This window comes from Prenolepis imparis, unplaced genomic scaffold, assembly GCF_030444845.1.
Source record: "Prenolepis imparis isolate NDT839.2.m4 unplaced genomic scaffold, iyPreImpa1.0 SCAF_6, whole genome shotgun sequence".
Classification (NCBI taxonomy): Eukaryota; Metazoa; Arthropoda; class Insecta; order Hymenoptera; family Formicidae; genus Prenolepis; species Prenolepis imparis.
The window spans coordinates 6,782,582-6,800,496 of NW_028141164.1; the positions used below are offsets into that span (position 1 = coordinate 6,782,582).

At 40.8% G+C, this 17,915-nt stretch overlaps 1 protein-coding gene across 3 annotated transcripts in view; it reads left to right on the forward strand.

Moving 5' to 3' along the window:
- LOC145936957 (synaptogenesis protein syg-1) overlaps positions 1 to 17,915 on the forward strand; it is a 396,806-nt gene that overhangs the window by 132,079 nt on the left and 246,812 nt on the right. For all 3 annotated transcript variants that reach the window (XM_083039649.1, XM_083039648.1, XM_083039647.1), the window contains one exon: positions 15,849 to 15,887. In XM_083039649.1, the coding sequence (XP_082895775.1) occupies positions 15,849 to 15,887 (39 nt within the window). The remainder of the gene's footprint in view (positions 1 to 15,848; positions 15,888 to 17,915) is intronic.

Genomic DNA, 17,915 nt, shown 5'->3' on the forward strand with positions numbered 1-17,915 from the left:
ACAACGTGCAATCACGAAAGAGCCGATACTAAAGTCAGACGTTATTAAACCCGGCTCTGATTGGATGGCGCTTTTATGCTTGGAATTTCGCCGAGCTGATACCGCAACCGCGGTGTTCCCGATCCAGCGCAACGTGTTCGCGCGCGCGCAATTCAGTTTTGATTTATTAATTTCTCATCACCGACTTCACATGCCGGCCGTGTCGTTTGCGCGATACGCGACACGCGGCATGTATCTGACGTGGCATCGACGAATGCCGATAAACATATATACCTATACGTTCGGGAGGGAAAGGGACCCATGTACACGCTATATATATATGCACGGGTAACGCATCCTATTTATACAAATTTGCAATCGTGAGAGAACTGAGGGTGGGAGGGAAAGAGGGGCTACTCATCCGCTGGGCGATCTGTCGAACCGCGACCGGGGATTCCTACGTTCATCGACAAATTATAACCATTTCCGATATGCCCGCAGGTCTCTCGCACACGGTCGTGTAATTAAGCCATTTCTATATTACACAGGACGAGCGAACCGATCGCGATCCCTCTCCTCCTCTCTACCCCTCATCTTTTCGTCGCTCGTGCGCGCGATACGAATTATAGTCGCTCTGGTGTCTGAATAAATAACAGGGTCGCCGCTGCCGGATGCCATCGAACACCTCGTTTATTCAATATTTAATCGCTCATTGTGTCTGACGCTCTCTTATATCTGTTTCTCGCTTTTTTGGGGGGAGGCGCGCTTGTTGGACCGGACCGGAATAATGATCGTCGACGTAATCGTCGCATTTTGCGAGCGATATTTCCGCGAAGAGATTGAAGCTCGGACGTTTTTTTCGGATCGCTTTTATAAGGAGGATTTATAGATTTATACAGCGAGACTCATTGTTCGTGCAATTCTTCAGGTATTTTATTGTAACTGGTTTTTCAATTAACCGAGTGGGATATATACATATAAAGATAGACACGCGTTATTAATAATTTTGCAAAAAAGGTGCGATAATTCAAAAAGCGCGATATCTCCCTTTTGCCGTGTAAAAACGTCGTGGAAGGTTATTAAAGAGGCTATATATCTTCGTTTCTTTGTTTCTTTCATTTTTTGCGTAATTGTTTCTTATTTAAAATATTTTTCGCCGCTTTCTTTCAGAGTTTTGCTGTTATGAGCTGAAAACTTTTCACATTAAGGACGAAATGATCTTTATAATAGTGTTTCTGTCTCGCCGCCTTATCTTCTCTTCATTAAATGTTATCTATGTTTTTCCCATGGAGACTCATTAATCCTATAACAACGCGCAGCTGATGACGCGATTAGTTTGGCTACGATACTTGGATAAGGGTCGGCCAGTCTCGCGGTGTTATTTCGCGCGCGCGGCCTTAATGCGTTTTTAAGAGAGATTTTTATATCACACATATCCCGATCTCTCCCTCTTTGACGACGTTTAGCACTTAATTTTTTTTATCGCGACACACACGAATACATCGTGACGAAAGCCGGCACCGAGCAAAGAGCTTTCTGAAACGATAAAGCTTTCGGGACAAGTATCCATTATGCAGTCGCTTCAGGGACTCGGATTTGTCGATAATATCGCACCTCTAACTTTTGCCACCTGCGAAGGGAACTTTTATTAAATTTACATACCTGCTGTGTTTCTGCAGCGTTTATTTAAATTGGCATTCCGATCGTGCATAGTATGGGAGCATTAATACTGTATCGCGGATGGAGGAACAAAAAACAATAGCAGTTTTCAATCAACCCTTATATATAATGTAACAGGAAATGAGATAATAAAATCGAAAGATTGCAGCATGTCGTTGACCCGAACACACATAATTATTACGGAAGAATTTATTTTTAATCAAGTAAATTTAATCGTTCGGACAATGAACGGAGTGATAATTGTGTACGCAAAGTTGTTTTAGCCACAAATTTATCGCAATTAGTCAAAAACTAATTTATAAATGGATGTCTAATTATCGCGCGCAAAACGTGCCACTAATGTAATTTTATAACATATTTATCCCATCTTTTCAGAGAAACCGTGGATTTAATAATAATCCCACGTCGAATAACGCGATATGAAAAATGCGAGATATGTAGGTATACGGGGGTAATCGCGTCGGCGGTGAATCTGGAAGGAAGTACGACGAGTTTCCGTGTTATCGCGAGACCGACAGAAGTTTCCTTCAGAAATGGCGGCAGCGGCGATTAAATTAAATACAATTCCGCGAAAATGTGCGCGCATAAATCGGCGATACAGAACGTCGGCGGCGACGTGACTGGACTTGGGTGCGCGATGAATTTTCAAGATTTATCCGTTCCCTTCCCCTTTCCTCTTCTCTTCTCTCTTGGAAGTATAACTGCTTAATCGTGTTAGGTAGACCAGAGACGAGAGAGCGAGATTCTCATCATGAGGAACGCGATCGGCCTTTAATTACGATTCCCTTCCGCTGGTGTCTGGTGATAGAGACGCGCCCCGGTTTTCGGACGTGCGAGAATGTCGGATTAGGTGTTAGTTTCGTGCGATTACGCGCGTGTTTCCGTTTCTTGCCTCGAGTACGAGACATGTATATACAGCGACGCGGCAACCCGATCTCTAGCCTTTGAGTCGGAATATTGTTGCAATTCACAAGGATATCGCGTTCTCGCATTCAGGAGGATTCATATGTCACTTGCTTCGAACTCTTAGCCATGATGAAGAGATAACGAAGATCTATCGAGCATGACGACGTATAGATCAAGTTGGTCGTTAAGAAATTTAGATCGATGATAGACTTCAATTCGCGTGCTAAATAATATGTCAATATTGTAACTTTCTAAATTGTAACTTGTCAGAAGAAAATTGTTCAATATCTGTTTCATCTCATCAAGAGTTTTTTTTCGCAAATATTTTGCAATGGGAATAAAATAATATAAATAAAATTAGAAAATAATTAGATTTACGAGTTTTCGTAGAGCCTAATATTGGGAACCGCGTTTCGAAAAGGGTATATTAATTCGAAAAAAAAATTAATTTTTCGCTGACGATAGAACGATCCGCGAAGAATCACCAACGCGCTTTTAGAACGTTGTTTTCTGTAAGAAAAATAAGGGAGAAGAAGGCCACGAGCACGCTCTCGGATACACTTCCTTTCGAGGACCACTCAGCGACCGATCGAAAAGGCGTCCCTCTAGATTTCACGGCCTCTTTGCCACTTCCTGCGCCGTTACTTGCTCGAGGTATGCCCTACTCGTTTTACACACTGGTGACCCTCTCTCCCAGAGTTTTCCTTCCATTTTCCTCTGTCCTTATTCCACCGTCAACCTCTTATCTAGTACTCCAACTTGGTCTACCAGGATTAGGCGTCTCATTTGCCTGAGAAGAATTATACGTTAGGTATATCGGGATATGCGCCGGTCTTTCGTGAACGTTCGCGGCTCCGCGCGCTTGTTACTTAAATTTTTTTTTTTTTAGGCCACGTTTATTACTTGCCACCGATCTGCGGCAATAATCTTATGATAGCCGAGCAATTTCGAGATCTCGTTGAGATGGTTAATAGCGCGGTTTCTCGCGCTTAATTTCAATTTTCATCCAATCCGTTCAATATAATAATATATGTGCCGTTGTGTGGAAGCATGTAAGCAATTATTTATCGACGCAAGGTTGAAAACGCCGATTAGCTTAACGGATGGGCCGATTAGGAAGCTTCGAGGCGGCTCGCATCGTCTAAAGACAGTCGTGAAGAAACCGCACGCCTCGCATATATACGCTCGTCGATCCATCGCGGATCGATCCGCTGTCGAACGATTAAGGTGGAAACAATTTGCAGGTGCCCAAAACCCCGAATACCTCCCTCTCCTCATCGTAGTTTACCAGTGAGTTTGAAGTTCGACCTTTCCAAAGCCGCGCCTCCCGCCTGTTATTTATATCCGTAAATTGATAATTAGATCCGTCCGCATCTCTCCTCTCCCCCTTTCCCGCTGTCCAGAAAATTGATTCCCGGGCTGGGCGCGCTCGCATATTTTTTTTCTCTCAAAACCTTGTCTCGTCGCCGGGGCAAAGTTCCTGATTGGCGAGTCCTGGCAGTCGCGGATCAATGGCGATTTAATTAAAGATTATAGCTCGACGAAAATTAAGATTAATCGTGTTCCCCCGTCCGCGGGTAGAGGGGAGGAAAACGTGAGTGGCTGAAGGGGACGTGCGGGAGAAGGACGAGAACATTTCGCTTGGCGACCCCGCTTGGCCAACAGCCTTAATTATACGAAGAGCGACCCGGGGCCGACGTCGTCGACGTCGTCTCGTTGAGGCCCACCATGTCAGACGAAACGAGGTCGAGGACAAGAGTGCCGGTATCTCAGCATACTGCGCAGTGCGATTGATCGCCCGGTGCTCGAAAAAATGAACGAAAATGGTTCTCGGAGAGGGTCGAAAACGGCCGTAGTTAACAGACGATGGTGTCTCATAATCGAGTATGTAATTGCAAGTAGGTAATCGAATATTCCAGCCCAGTTAAACTATATTCGTGCGAGTGCGCGATTTTTCACGGGATTTTATCGGGAACCGAGCGAATATTAAAATAAGAAACAAAAAAAATTGTATTAAATTCTGTATATATTTTTTGGACAATTCTTTTTGGCATCAGAAAAAAATGAATTTGAACTTTTCCGATTCGCGTCTGACTCCTTTGTTATTGTACCTGATTCTGTTCATTTCACGTATTGCATTATATGCATTATTACACGGTCTGATAAAGAGAGTGGGCCGAGTATATATTATACAATATTCTATATAATTAATTGCCTGTTCACGGATAACTGGATTTCGATAGCACCGACATGTAAAACCGATGGTCGCCGTTTGTGAAATCTGTGTCGTACTAATTTTGGATTTCGGTCGTTGGTTTTGGTACCTGAGTTTGTGCAAAAATTGTAGATAACACTTGTGAAATATTTATTCTATACATACGTTACAAATATATAATATGATTCCGCGCGGATTAATTAATACACATTAATACATATGCTAAGAAAATCACACATTACAAATATATATACACATGCTGCAACTGGGTTTTCTGAGCATATGTATTAATGTCTATTAATTAATCCGCGCGGAGACATCGCTTTGCCAATAATCATAGCAAATAATCGTTCTCTTATCATAGTTCAATAGAAAAATCATGGTTTATTGGTGTCGTTTTTTGACTTATATTAATCCGAAATCGATCTAAATAATTCACGCGGAGTCTCGATGTGACCAATAATTAAAGTCCCTCGATTCTCGATCAAATAGAAAAGAGAGAGAGAGAGAGAGAGAGATTCATTCACTTACGAAACATTGCGTATTATTGGCACTCTGGACTCTCTTTATCTTTTTCTTATTCTCTTCGCGTCCTTCTCACGGTATTTCTACTTTTTTTTTTTAAAAGGCACGCTCGAGGCTCGAGCTCGATGCGTTAATCTTACTCACACAAATGTATTTCATTCAGTTTTACTCACGCGCGATTATAACGTTGGTGTAGTTTCGAGCATTGACGTTTCGGATTTCTTCTCGTATCCTTTTCATATTCTCGCGACGAGACGTCCTTCTCGCGTTATCTCTAGCATCGAGGCTCGAGCTCGGCGCGTTTATAAAGAAACATACGTCGATCCTTGTTTAGGTATCACCTTCCATCGAGTTTCTTACCGCAATGATTTATGCTTCACTTTCTTACTCACACATATATATTTCATTCATTTTTACGCACCACGCGATTATATAATCGTTGGTTTAGTTTCGAGCATTCGCATTCCGGACTTCTCGTATCCTTTTTTTTTATTCTCTTCGCGTCCTTGCATTGTCTCTACTTTTTTTAAAAGGCACACTCGAGCAAGCATCGTTCGGCTTCCTTTAAACTCGGTACGCGGATAATTGAAACAAGATGTGGCGACACTTTTTTTTTTGACAATTTTTAGCCGTTTAAATGTTGCACACTGATTAAGGTGTGAAATTATTTATCTATTACATGTTCATCGAGTTTCTTATCTTGTTATTTTTATTAATAATACATATAAAAATTTTATTTGCTGCATAATTTTAATTTTAAATGAACTAGAGTGACACATTTTTCTGTATCTTTTCTAAATAGAACATTCGTTAAGTCAGATTGTTATAAATTGACTGCTTCAATATAATGTTGAACATTCAGAGAAATTTGTTCAGATCTTTTTATAAAATGAGATATTTATCAAAAAGGGCTGACCTCATTTTTATACTTACGAGATATTGAAAAAAGAATTGGTACACTTTACCGTTAACACTTATAGTATTTGTACACTATTTATATATTAAATGTATATTTATTTATGAAACGTATTTATGTATTTATTTGCGAATGTGGGTTAGGCCGATTTCTATTGTTAGATAGAGGAAAAAGGAATCTTGATTACTGTCATGCACATCGATTTTGAAATTAAATTTTTGACAGTATATTGTGCAGATATATTATAGAAAGTACATTATTTTTAAAAAATTTTACATACACACACAATATACGTTATAATAACACATCTCTCCCTCTGCGTGAAATATTTAATAAATCGGTGCTAAAAACGTTTGTTTCAAAATATGCTCTTTAAATTTTTTTGTATCTCAAATTAACAAAATTAAACAATTAGAGCTAATCGTTTAATGTTGAAAGCAATCAATCGTAAGATGAATGATGTCTAATTTTATTCGATACCTAAAACTAAATTTGTAATGACGAAATCGCTGTATCAAATTAAAATGGCAGACCAGATGAAATCGAATAATCGGAATTGATATATCCATATCCGTCGTTTAAAAAGCCTATGTACCTATCGTTATTGATTTGGAACGAGTCGATAAAGAGGCCGCTTTTTGTAGGGTAGAAATCAACGGTCGAAAAAAATGAACAATTTTCCGGGATAAAATTATCGTAAAATCATCGACGGGGTAAAGTAAGGGGATAAAACATTTTGTACGCGGTAGCGCAAAACGATCGTGAATTTTACGACAGCTTATTTCAGCGGGACAGTGTGCATTCGTTCGGTTGTGTCGCGAGTTGAGATCTCCTTCGCTCCTTCTCGCACGAATCTGCTTTTATTTCCCCCTTCCCTTCTCTGTCGCTCAGGGCGATAAACAACTGATTTCCCGCGGAGAATCGCACTTGTCGCTATTAAAGGGACAGCGACAATCGCCGTGTCTAATGACATTTGCTCAGCCAACAGTCGGCGAACATTTGCGCACATTGCTTTACGACACACACGACAGTAGGAATACGATTCCACGCTTTTGTTTACGGAGGGCGACGCGCGCGGACGAACTTTTCGGGACAAGAATAACACGTTGTTTTTACAGTCAATATTATTTTTCATTGTCCCTGTATTTATTACGCGCGTTGCTAAAATAGTTGGCTGAAACAGTTATCGGGGCATTATTTGTCGCTTCATCATAAGTTTTGTTTGGACATTATTTTTATGCCCGCGCTTCTCGTCATATATATACATATATATGTAAAGTTTCCTTCGTAGAGATATATTACATGAGTTTGATGCTACGCGTGGTTTTACGTGGAAGATCTAATATTTCTGGATTGAGGGTATATTTTAGCAGCCACGGGGCGATAAAATGAGACACGCAACACACGCTGTAAGAAAATGATTCCTTGCAGGAAGTTAGATAGCTATAAAAGCCGCGTAAATCAAGCCATAAAAGATTTACGATAAATTATTATTAACCTCAGATTTATGACCTACATTAGCTGGCTTGTTATAGGCGGTGGCGTTTAAATCTGATGAGGTTCATGAAAAGAAAAATGAACTTTTATGTCGCTTTAATTAAATCGTGATTGCTATCGCGTGTGTGCTGTTTCAGTTCAGTTCAGTGAAAAAAACGCGTGTGTTTATCTATTTAAGACGAGACTACGCAGAGACCACAGGCAAGAGAATAGGGTGCAAAAAAAAATAAAAGTAAAAATACGTACGCATAGTCGAAACAATGGCCGTTTTTGCGCGCGAGGCAAACAAGCTTTTGTGAAAAAATCTAATTAATCGTACGCTCGTATATGATAAAAATACAAACAAGCAGAACACGATATAACCTTGTGCCACACATTCACATTGTTCTCGACATTTTTCGAGTATTTTATGTCATGAATTGGACCATTTAATTTCTAAACTCTGTCTATTACACCGGAATCTGATTTAGCGTTAAATATCCGACCGAAATACCGCAACACAATCTTTGGCAGAGTTTGTCGAAGAAGTTGTAAAAATAAATCACTCTTCGAGTTCTCAAACTTCCGGAGGCGCAGTCTTCGAGACCGCGAAGTCTCTATAGAAGAAAGATTTTCGTTCGGTCGTCTTTTCTCCACGAGCGGCGCGAGTTGATCGATCAGACGTCGGGGCCTCGCAGCTGCAGGATAATCGATATTTATGAAATTTGTCAATTTACAATCAGCGCAATAATTTCAACGATGGTAATTTGTACTAACGTGCTCGTTACGGCAGAACAGCGATTCCCGGATGACCGTGACGCGATAGTGAAACACGCCCCACGTTTTTAGTCCGCGATATCGTATTACAAATGAAACGAGACTCGTTATAAATGTCAAATAATATTCGAAGTCATTTGAATTCGCTGAATAAAGAGTTTCAACTACAGACGCATTTATGCGGATGCGGTTGACGAATTTCGCGTTACTATTCGCCTGTCACACGCTGTACGCGCAAAACTATATTTTACATTGTTATACCGAATATATAATATGTGCATGTAAAGTTACGCTGAAGCACGCGATAACGGCAAACTTTGATAAAATACGACGAATGAATCAATTATTAACAAAATAAACACATTTCGTGCTTTACTATACAGACGCGTAGAACAATTGCCTCATTCCTTGCAACCATCGCCGCATTTTTCACGTTCCATATTTTTTTCTTTTGCGATTGAAAAGACATTCAGTGGTTTCGAGATATATCTTGTTCTTTTGTTACTCTCTCTCAGAAGATCTGTTTGTACCGTCTCCGGTTTCCTCATCCCCGCGTTTCGTCCGACGTGCACCGGCGCATATATCGTTGTTTACTCCACTTAAATCGAAAAACTTTGCCACTCGCGGCAACGCGCGAGCGAAGTAGGCAGACTGAATCGAAATAAAATGATAGCCGTGCGGATTCCGAGTCGGGATTAGAAACCGCTGGGTTCAAGTGGTGAGCGAGGGTGAACGAGGAAAGAAAAGAAAGAGGAGGAGAAGGGAGAAAGTATAGACTTCGGAGGTTTTAAAGCTTACCCTGAAAAAAAAACGAAGGGCGCAAAGTTCACTCGCTCGAAGGCATCAGGATTGCGTTCGATGATATACACACACGCGATTAAGTAAGCTTGGAATATTTGAGAAAGAATTCAGGAAGCTACTTAATTCAATCGTGCAATTAACGCTACACATCGCCACTGATTATCGCTATATAAATTGGCGTCGCCGGCCGTTCGATGCCTGCAATCGCGCGAGAGTTTGCTCGACGTTTATTCTCACCGGAAGAAGGGAAACCTATGAAAATTATCGCTCGCAATCGCGATGCCCGATTTCGCGATAGTCGAGCTAATTGCGAAGACATTGCGTGACGTTGCATCATCTCGTTGCGCCAAGGGCGCGGCCGACGCGATGCAGATTCTTATTTCTTTTTTACCGCGGCTGACCCTTCATTTTTCACGGCGACTTATCGCACTCATCTTTTTGCGTATGAAAAATGCGCGTACGAAGAAATGTGCATTTGTATATTCGCGCGACCCGCCAAGCGGTTTATATATATATACATTAATAATCGGCAAATTTTGCGCGCGTGCTCCCTCAAGAGGTTAACTAATTAATAGAATAATTACCGTCCCGGCCTGATGAAATTTTGCCTTTATCGGTGGTCGTAATTTTGGCGAGCGAACTAATGAAATTTCTCTTAATATATCGCGCATAATCATTGATTTCTGTTGCGGAACAAATCTGCGGGAGCTATTGATACAACGGCAAAGTGAAAGGTAATTAATTAAGTCGTGTTTGCAGAACTGTTCGCTGATTGATTGCGTGGTCTTGCGTGGAATTGGTTTACACAATTATTTCGCGGCAAGAAATTTAATGCGCAATCGCTATGCCGCCGTATATTTTCTCCTTGATAAAGTCCCCCTATCCGTTTTGTGTATAAATCGAGTGTGTAGTATGTGAAAATTCTTTTCAGCAAAAAAATTCTTTTTCGGAAATATTTATCGAATAAAATGAAGCGTACATTGCGCGTTATCGCGTGACAGCTAGTTATCGAATATAAAATAACAGCGAAATTTTAATTCCCATTAAACGCGGAGTCTTGGGCCCTTACGCGTATCCTTAGCAGAGACCCTCCATAAAATGCGGCTAATAACGTCGTATATATATATATATATATATATATATATATATGTATATATGGAGGATACGAAGTAACGCATGAGAGAAAAGTGACGCGAAGTGAGTTTGCCGCGGCAGTATCATTAATCAAAATTGCGCCCAAGTGCGAACCGGGGCAAAAGGTTGGAAATTATCGAACTTGCCGAGCAAGAGGGCCGACAGCATCGTTTGCGGTATCGACACGTCCATCGATCCCTGCCTCGCGAGGAGCGAAACAGTTTGGCGAATATAACGCGATCGAATTACGAGAAGCGCCGCTGTTATTTTTATTTTATTTTTTTTTTTATTTAATCGGATCACACTGTTGGATGTCTGCTTCGAGGTTTATCGCTGGTACAGTGACTCTAGGCGAGAAAAAGAATCGACCTACCACGCCGACGACGCGTAGAGCAGGTGCAGACACACTCTCGAGGCCGAGACGCGCAGCGTCTCTTCAACGTTTCACAGCTACTTGGCGTGAGACGCTTCCTTACGACCGGTAGAGAGCACACGTACTTTCGTAAATGCGTTTGCATGCAGTGCCAGATGGTGCGACTTGCACGGTTATGTATATGTGTATATACATATATATATATCGAATATATATATGGTTCTCACGAAGTGACGTCTCTTGCCGGGACGATTGACTTTTGACGCATCCCATTGATCGTTTTTCGTTGTAATTCAGCATGTTATTGTCGTTATCGTTGTTATTCTTTCTTAAATACCCGAATGATTGCCTGCCTTAGCGTTTCATTTACCCGGAGCATGCTCTTCTTAGATGTATTTGTGCCTGCGGAACGTGAAATTACGAAAGATACATCATTTTCATCAATTTTATTCGGCGATGCGTATGAATCTTGATTTTTTTGCGTTTTTTATATTATATTTAATATGTTTCTTTGATACATTTTTCGATAGTAATTGATAGGCATTGTATTATAGTTAATACATGTAAAAGCTGTTTTTTTTTTTATATATATATATATAGATCGATATTTATCTCGCGAACGATTTTTGTCGCATTGCGCTTTACATTCGGCTTGTACACGATTTTCGTTTGCTCAGAAATAAAATGTAAAGAGGAGAGCAAAATGTAATAGCGTAAAGCGACAAACTGCGAAGTAGCTTCGTGGAATAGGACGTTGTAGTTGTATGAAGCGCAGTCGGATAGACTCTTTTCGCACGAAGCAATTTTCAGTGATGCTACGTGTGTCTGTGGAAAATTGTTTGAAAGTAGAGGACTATATAAATGAGAACTTTCAGACGGTGAGCCGTATCAAGTGCACAGCGATGCAACCTGAAACTGATTCGTGCAAAAAGGCGCTTATTAGACGTATTTAATGTCTGGTCGTAGAAACCGGTGTTGTTTCACTGAACTTGAGTGATCGAAGATATATTAGTACCGGCATGCGTCTGCCGTAAAAAAGAAAGAATGACATTTTACGTTTATATATATGTATATCTTGGTTTGTCGATTTAATTTCTGCATCTTTCGATTTCTTGGCAAAACCTTATAGAAAGGTAGCCAAGCGACGAGCGATGATCAGGTAGATAATTAAAGTCTTACGATAATTATTGCATATTCTTTCCGTTTCATTTAATTTTTGACATTAAGTATTATATTTGCGAACGAATAGTTTTGTGTTACACAAATAATTCAACTTGCCTGGACGTTTTTTCATTACTTAATTTAACATTGGAACATGGAAATTTTCATGATAATACAGTTTGATACAAAGTTACGTTTATTCGCAGACACAGACAGCTTTGGCATGTGTGAATGTATTAACGCAAGCATTTCAAGATTTCGAGTTTACTTTTTTATATATATTTATACCACTTACAAAATTACACAGGTGATCACATGCCGATTGTTAGGTACGTTTCTTTTTCAATTTAGTTTCCAATATAAGGAATAATTCTTTTCTCGCGACACGAGATTTATACGCGAATTCGGTCTTCAAACTTTAAAGCGCGACGAGAAGGAGGAGAGGGAGAGATGTTGGGAGTGATCAAAGTCAAATGTCTATTGTGTACATCCCGTGTCTTTCCTTTGCCGCGCACCTTCACTCGGTTAACATCGAATTGGTTTTTTTTTTTCTCGTTTGTCCCCCAGTTCGTCGCGCGCCTTTTCTACTTCTCGTATTCTTGCTCCTTTTCCTACTTTTCCATGTATCCACTCTCTTTGCCTCTCTTCTTCTTCCTCATCCCATTTCTCTCTCTTTTTCCCTTTGCCTCCAACACGAACTCTAGTCGAGGCAATAAGATGAGAGTACGAGAGTACGCCACCTGTTTCCAAGTGTTATGAGACTTTCGGTCACGCCTGTGTCTCTTCACGTACACTTGGTAACTACATATGTAACACACAGCGCGGACACGGGAACGCCGCACATTTAGAACCTCCCGCAACCTTCGCTGCACCTCCGTTAACACCAACTTCCGCCCATCTACCCCATCGTCACCGCACTTTACTCCCGTAGTAGAATTTCCGAGATTATGTTGTGTGTGCGCCCCAGAAACCTCCCTCGTGACCGGAACTTTCTACTTCGGACGTAATCACTGCCAACTGTTCCGGCAAGATTCTTGATTAACACTTTTGTTGGCAATCGTCTCACGCGCCGATCAGAGATTCGTTTTATTTTTTTCGTTTTTCCTTGTCTTTCCGTTTACGTCGATATCTCTAATGTCTTCCTTTAATTTCATTTCGAGAAATATTCGTCGGCTAGAAATTCGACATGTGTATAATGGAAACGTTGAAGGTTCGTATGTGTGTGTGTGTGCGCGCGTGTGTGTATGTATACCATGTCTTTAAACGCAGGTAAGACTTTCGAGTTTAAGATGTCGCGCACGCACAGCTGTTCTCGTAACATTCAGTGAAGTCGTACTATACCGGGGGAGTGTAAGAAGTATCGATCGTCGCGCAGTTGTAACCAGCTGTGCGCACGTATTTATCGCCGGCGTCTAAAATCTTGAGCCTGATTTATTCTTCGTGAGAGATATACCGCGTATCCCTTGAGAGATCACACTTAGCAATTTTTTCCTATTTATCACGTCGTATAACCAGTTTGCAGCTAGATCATTTCGATGACAACGCTAAGTTAACACTAAGTTTTAGCAGCAGCAGCAGCCATTTTTCTTATCGCAAGCAACTCGATCGTAATTTTCTTTCAAAGACACACACACATACAATCTACTTTTAACTTTTTAATAATTTTCCACGAAGGATGTCATATGTATGAACGTTTTGTCCCCCGCGACTTTTGTCTCTGATATATTATATTTTATATTTATTTACGTCTCGCCTCGCGTCACACTATCAAGAAACAATTTCAAGATAATCGCGAGCTCTCTTTCTCTCTCGAGAATTCTCGTTCATCCTCGTAACGTTTCGCAGAAGGTTCAATTTTTCGACGAGAAGGCTTCCATTCGCGCGCTTTGCCGTTATCTCGGTGTACCACTTACACAATGGGGGCATTTATCCATCGACTTTTCCCGCGTATATAAGTTACCGCGTAGCGCCATCCGTATAGCGATAGTAATACGCTTCTCTCTTCTGTATGAACTACCGTAATGCCGAATGGAACAAAGCGTAGCAGCGCCAGCGAACGGATGGAGAAACTTAATCTTCCGGCGAACGCGTTCCGCAATGTAATGAATGCGAATAATACAGAAACGGTAAAAGGTACTCTCCCCCGTTATCAGGGTCTCTTATCGCGGTCGCCTGTAAATTAGAAACTTGTATTACCGGCGTGTTTACGTAGCAGATCGCATTGGGAGGTAAAAATAAAAAAAATTAAAAAGATAGCAACGAGGTTCATTTTCGCGAAATAACGAAATGCGATAAATGCGCAAATCGTCGATAGCTCGATATCGAGAAAATGAGATATCGCAAGGTACCTAGGTACAACATCTCTCTTTCGTATATGTATATTTTCTTTTCCTCCCTATTTTTACATGCAACATTCATAACGATATTCATCTTTGATAGAGAGCGAGCGATGATCGTTTTACGCGCATCGATAGGAAAAAATAAAGTTTCCGGACGTACGTTTCGGAAATAAAGGACACGATTTATTATGCAATATTTCGCGTTCGCATATACGAGTCGGTTCTATAACCGTATGTAAACTGCCGGCGTGGTAGGGAGTAGTATATCACTCGTTTACTACATTTTTTTTTACGCGCGAAAGAGTAATTAGAACGGCGCGCGATGCCTTTGCATCGCCAAACCGCGAGAGGAGGGAAGAGATTATCGATTCAACAATTCCGCAAAATTGTACAGATAAAAACAAAAAAAAAACACGTATATGTATGTATATACATCCCATTGCATTCTCGATACGATATTATGATCGGAAAGATTAACGTTCTAAAATAATCATCCGCGTCTTCATTTTCGCGCTTTTGTTTCGACGCCAAGAACTCGTTAAAATATGGTGATCAATTTACGAGATATTTATTCCGCGTAGAATTGAAAATTACGGGATCTCTCGAAATATTTGACGTTACGAATCTATCATATATATATGTATGCACGCGACGATCGATATATGTATAATAACACGCGTTACTCCTCCGCGTATGATTCACGCTTTATTCCGCCGGCACTTTTGTCGCGTCCGATTAAAGACTCGATCGTCGAGATCGCACGAGCGCGTCGGATTTTGAGAGCTGGTTTAAACGCGATTGGTTTGCGGTTGGCTATTCGTCAGTCGATAGCGCGCTCTCGATAGTGGCTAATCGCGGGCGAAAAGCGGGTGCAAACTTTATTTCGCGCTCGATGGCCACCACAATGCAACACCTCCCCCCTTTTCCTCCTCGTCCCATCTTTCTCCTCCCACGCAATCCCGATCGCGTAGTCTCCTACTGGCAACCGGCCGTGAAAAAAGGTATAAAGCAGACTGCGTATCTCTACAGGGGTGTCAAACGGGAATATTTTTGTTTTTCGATCCGATCCGCGGAGTTACGGGAGAACGTTTGCAATTATAAGCAAATACGCGCGATGCATCGATCGCGACGACTACCGCTTTCGAATCGGACGCTTAGAGCCCGACTACTGTCGCATACAGTCGTGAATTTGAGAGATTTGTTTTATCGCTTTTATTTTTACACGAATATATATATACACACACATGCACGCACACGCACACACACGAGAGAGATACCGTAGAATCTTTATGATACGATGGAACGAGTGGAGAGAAGTATACGGGAAAAGTATCGACACCGATTTATCGTCGCAACAAACAACAATTCGACGTGAAAGAAGGGATATCGACGATGAAATCGCGTCGACACGCGCGTTTGACACCCCGAGATAGTCGATTCTCTTCACCTTTCTCGCCCTCATGTGATATCTACTGTAACATACGTCTGTCACTCATTAAAAGTTCAGTAGTTGTTTCTTTTTGTTCTTCTATGATTTCTTATGATTTATATATGTTTTTGTTACAGGGGTCCCGCGAACATTTTCGGCTAGGCCTTACCGAGGAGGTTGGTTCGTTTGTTTGGTTTGCAATTAGGATTAGTCAGTAGATTTTTTTCTCTAAAAGCCCTAGTCCTTCTCCTTTTTCTTTCTTCTCTTCTCTCACGCGTATAGACTTCGCTTTTACATACATATAATATATACTCGTCTATCTCTTTCCCCTGTATTCTTACTACTTCTATCTATCTATAACTATCTCTCTCTATATATACATATCTCTATCTATCTATATATATTTCTCTATCTTTCTCACTATCTACCTTTCCCTTTATTCTCTTGATGCCTCGATCGTCGCTCGACTAACCATGCTAACACCAATCACCACCTTTGATCGTTACTAATCGTAGCATATATATCTATACATACGTACATGCAGACTCGATCCTTGCATATGTGTACTTAGACTCACACGTATCAAGTTGTATGTATACGCATATATATGAATATGTGTATATTCGATTGACGCTATATATATCGATTGATTTTTTCATATCAACCAGTGTGTGTGACGCCACCACCACTCCGACTCGATTGACACCGATTGACTTGTCTTCTCTTTTTTCTTCTTTTTTTTCCTTTTTTAAAAATTTTTTTTTGATCGAAGATTCGTACATCTCTAGCTTTAGTTGATCGATGTTTAGAAATGTGATGAATTACGTCCTTATCTGTGCGTGCCTTGTCAATGCGCGCGTCTTCCCTCCCCCTCTTTCCCCTTTTGTGTATGTACGTGTTCGTGTCGTTGCGTAGGGATGACCCGTAAATCCCGTCTGTTTGATCGTTCCATTTACTGATACTCGATATTTAGCTGTAATGATGAACATTAGATAGCCGATTGGATATTTAGTTTTAATGTTTCTCGAAAACGAGACTGTGCACATAATATACCAAAGAGACGATACACTTTTGTTCGTATGCTGCTTTTGAAATCATTCCATTGAACGAACCATTTACTATCTTTACCTGCGTATCTCTGGATTGAGATACTACTACTCGAGAGACGAGACTATAACGAGCTCGCCGCCTAAACATTTTTATCATAATGCATGAGAACTAATATTTTATTCATCAGGTGTCGAATGAACTGTGGTGAAGCTCGGTGAAGAGGGAACGGCCGTCTTCTACACCCTGTATGCGGTAAGATACGCGATCATGATAATGGAAAAGTTTCAATTTCTATACATTGCGCTTGGTTAACGAATAATAGTAGCGTGACGACTCTCTCTTGCGCATCCGATATAATGCTTTCTTTACAAAAGCATTATTTTTCACGAGAAGAGATTGTGTGCATTAGTACCAATAATACCGTATTGTTATCAATCGAGCGAACGTAATGAAAACCTTATATTTGCAGCCATTATTTTTTATAACATCGAAAGATATTTTTTTCATTCTGCATTTTACATGTTACACGTTTTCGATGCGAATCTACATTTTTATAATTCAAGATTGCTCGAATACAATTTTCTGCAGATTAATCGTAAATTTGTCCTCGCGATAATCGATCTTAGTGAACGAATCACACGATTCGGATGATGCCTGTCGATCGCATGAAACGATTGAACGGATTAATGATCTAGACGCACTAAGCCGATACCGCAATCTTGAAGTTGCCTTCGAAGACTATCGATAAAAAGTCGCGTAGCGGAAACAAAAAGGGAAAAAAACGACGAGTTTTTTTTTACCGGATTGACGTCTCGAGCATCGAATCTTGTCGTCGTCTCGGGAAGTCGAGAACGGGATCTGCGACATCCCGTCGATGGCGACGTCGACGTAAACGTTCGACGATGATGTGAGCTCGACGACGTCCTTTGCAACAACGGCGTTTTCACGATGCAGCTAGAATTTGATCGCGCGTGAGAGACGCAAAGTGTTTTACCTCTGTGTTTGGAAAAAGATTCAAATTGTAGCATTGCGATCTTTCTCTCCCCGCTTCGAATGAAACGTACGAGATATTCTCTGAATGCGCAATTTTTTTCGCGTTTTTTCGACGGGTTTTTGCTACGTCAATTAGTACGCGAAATTTTACAGACTGTATT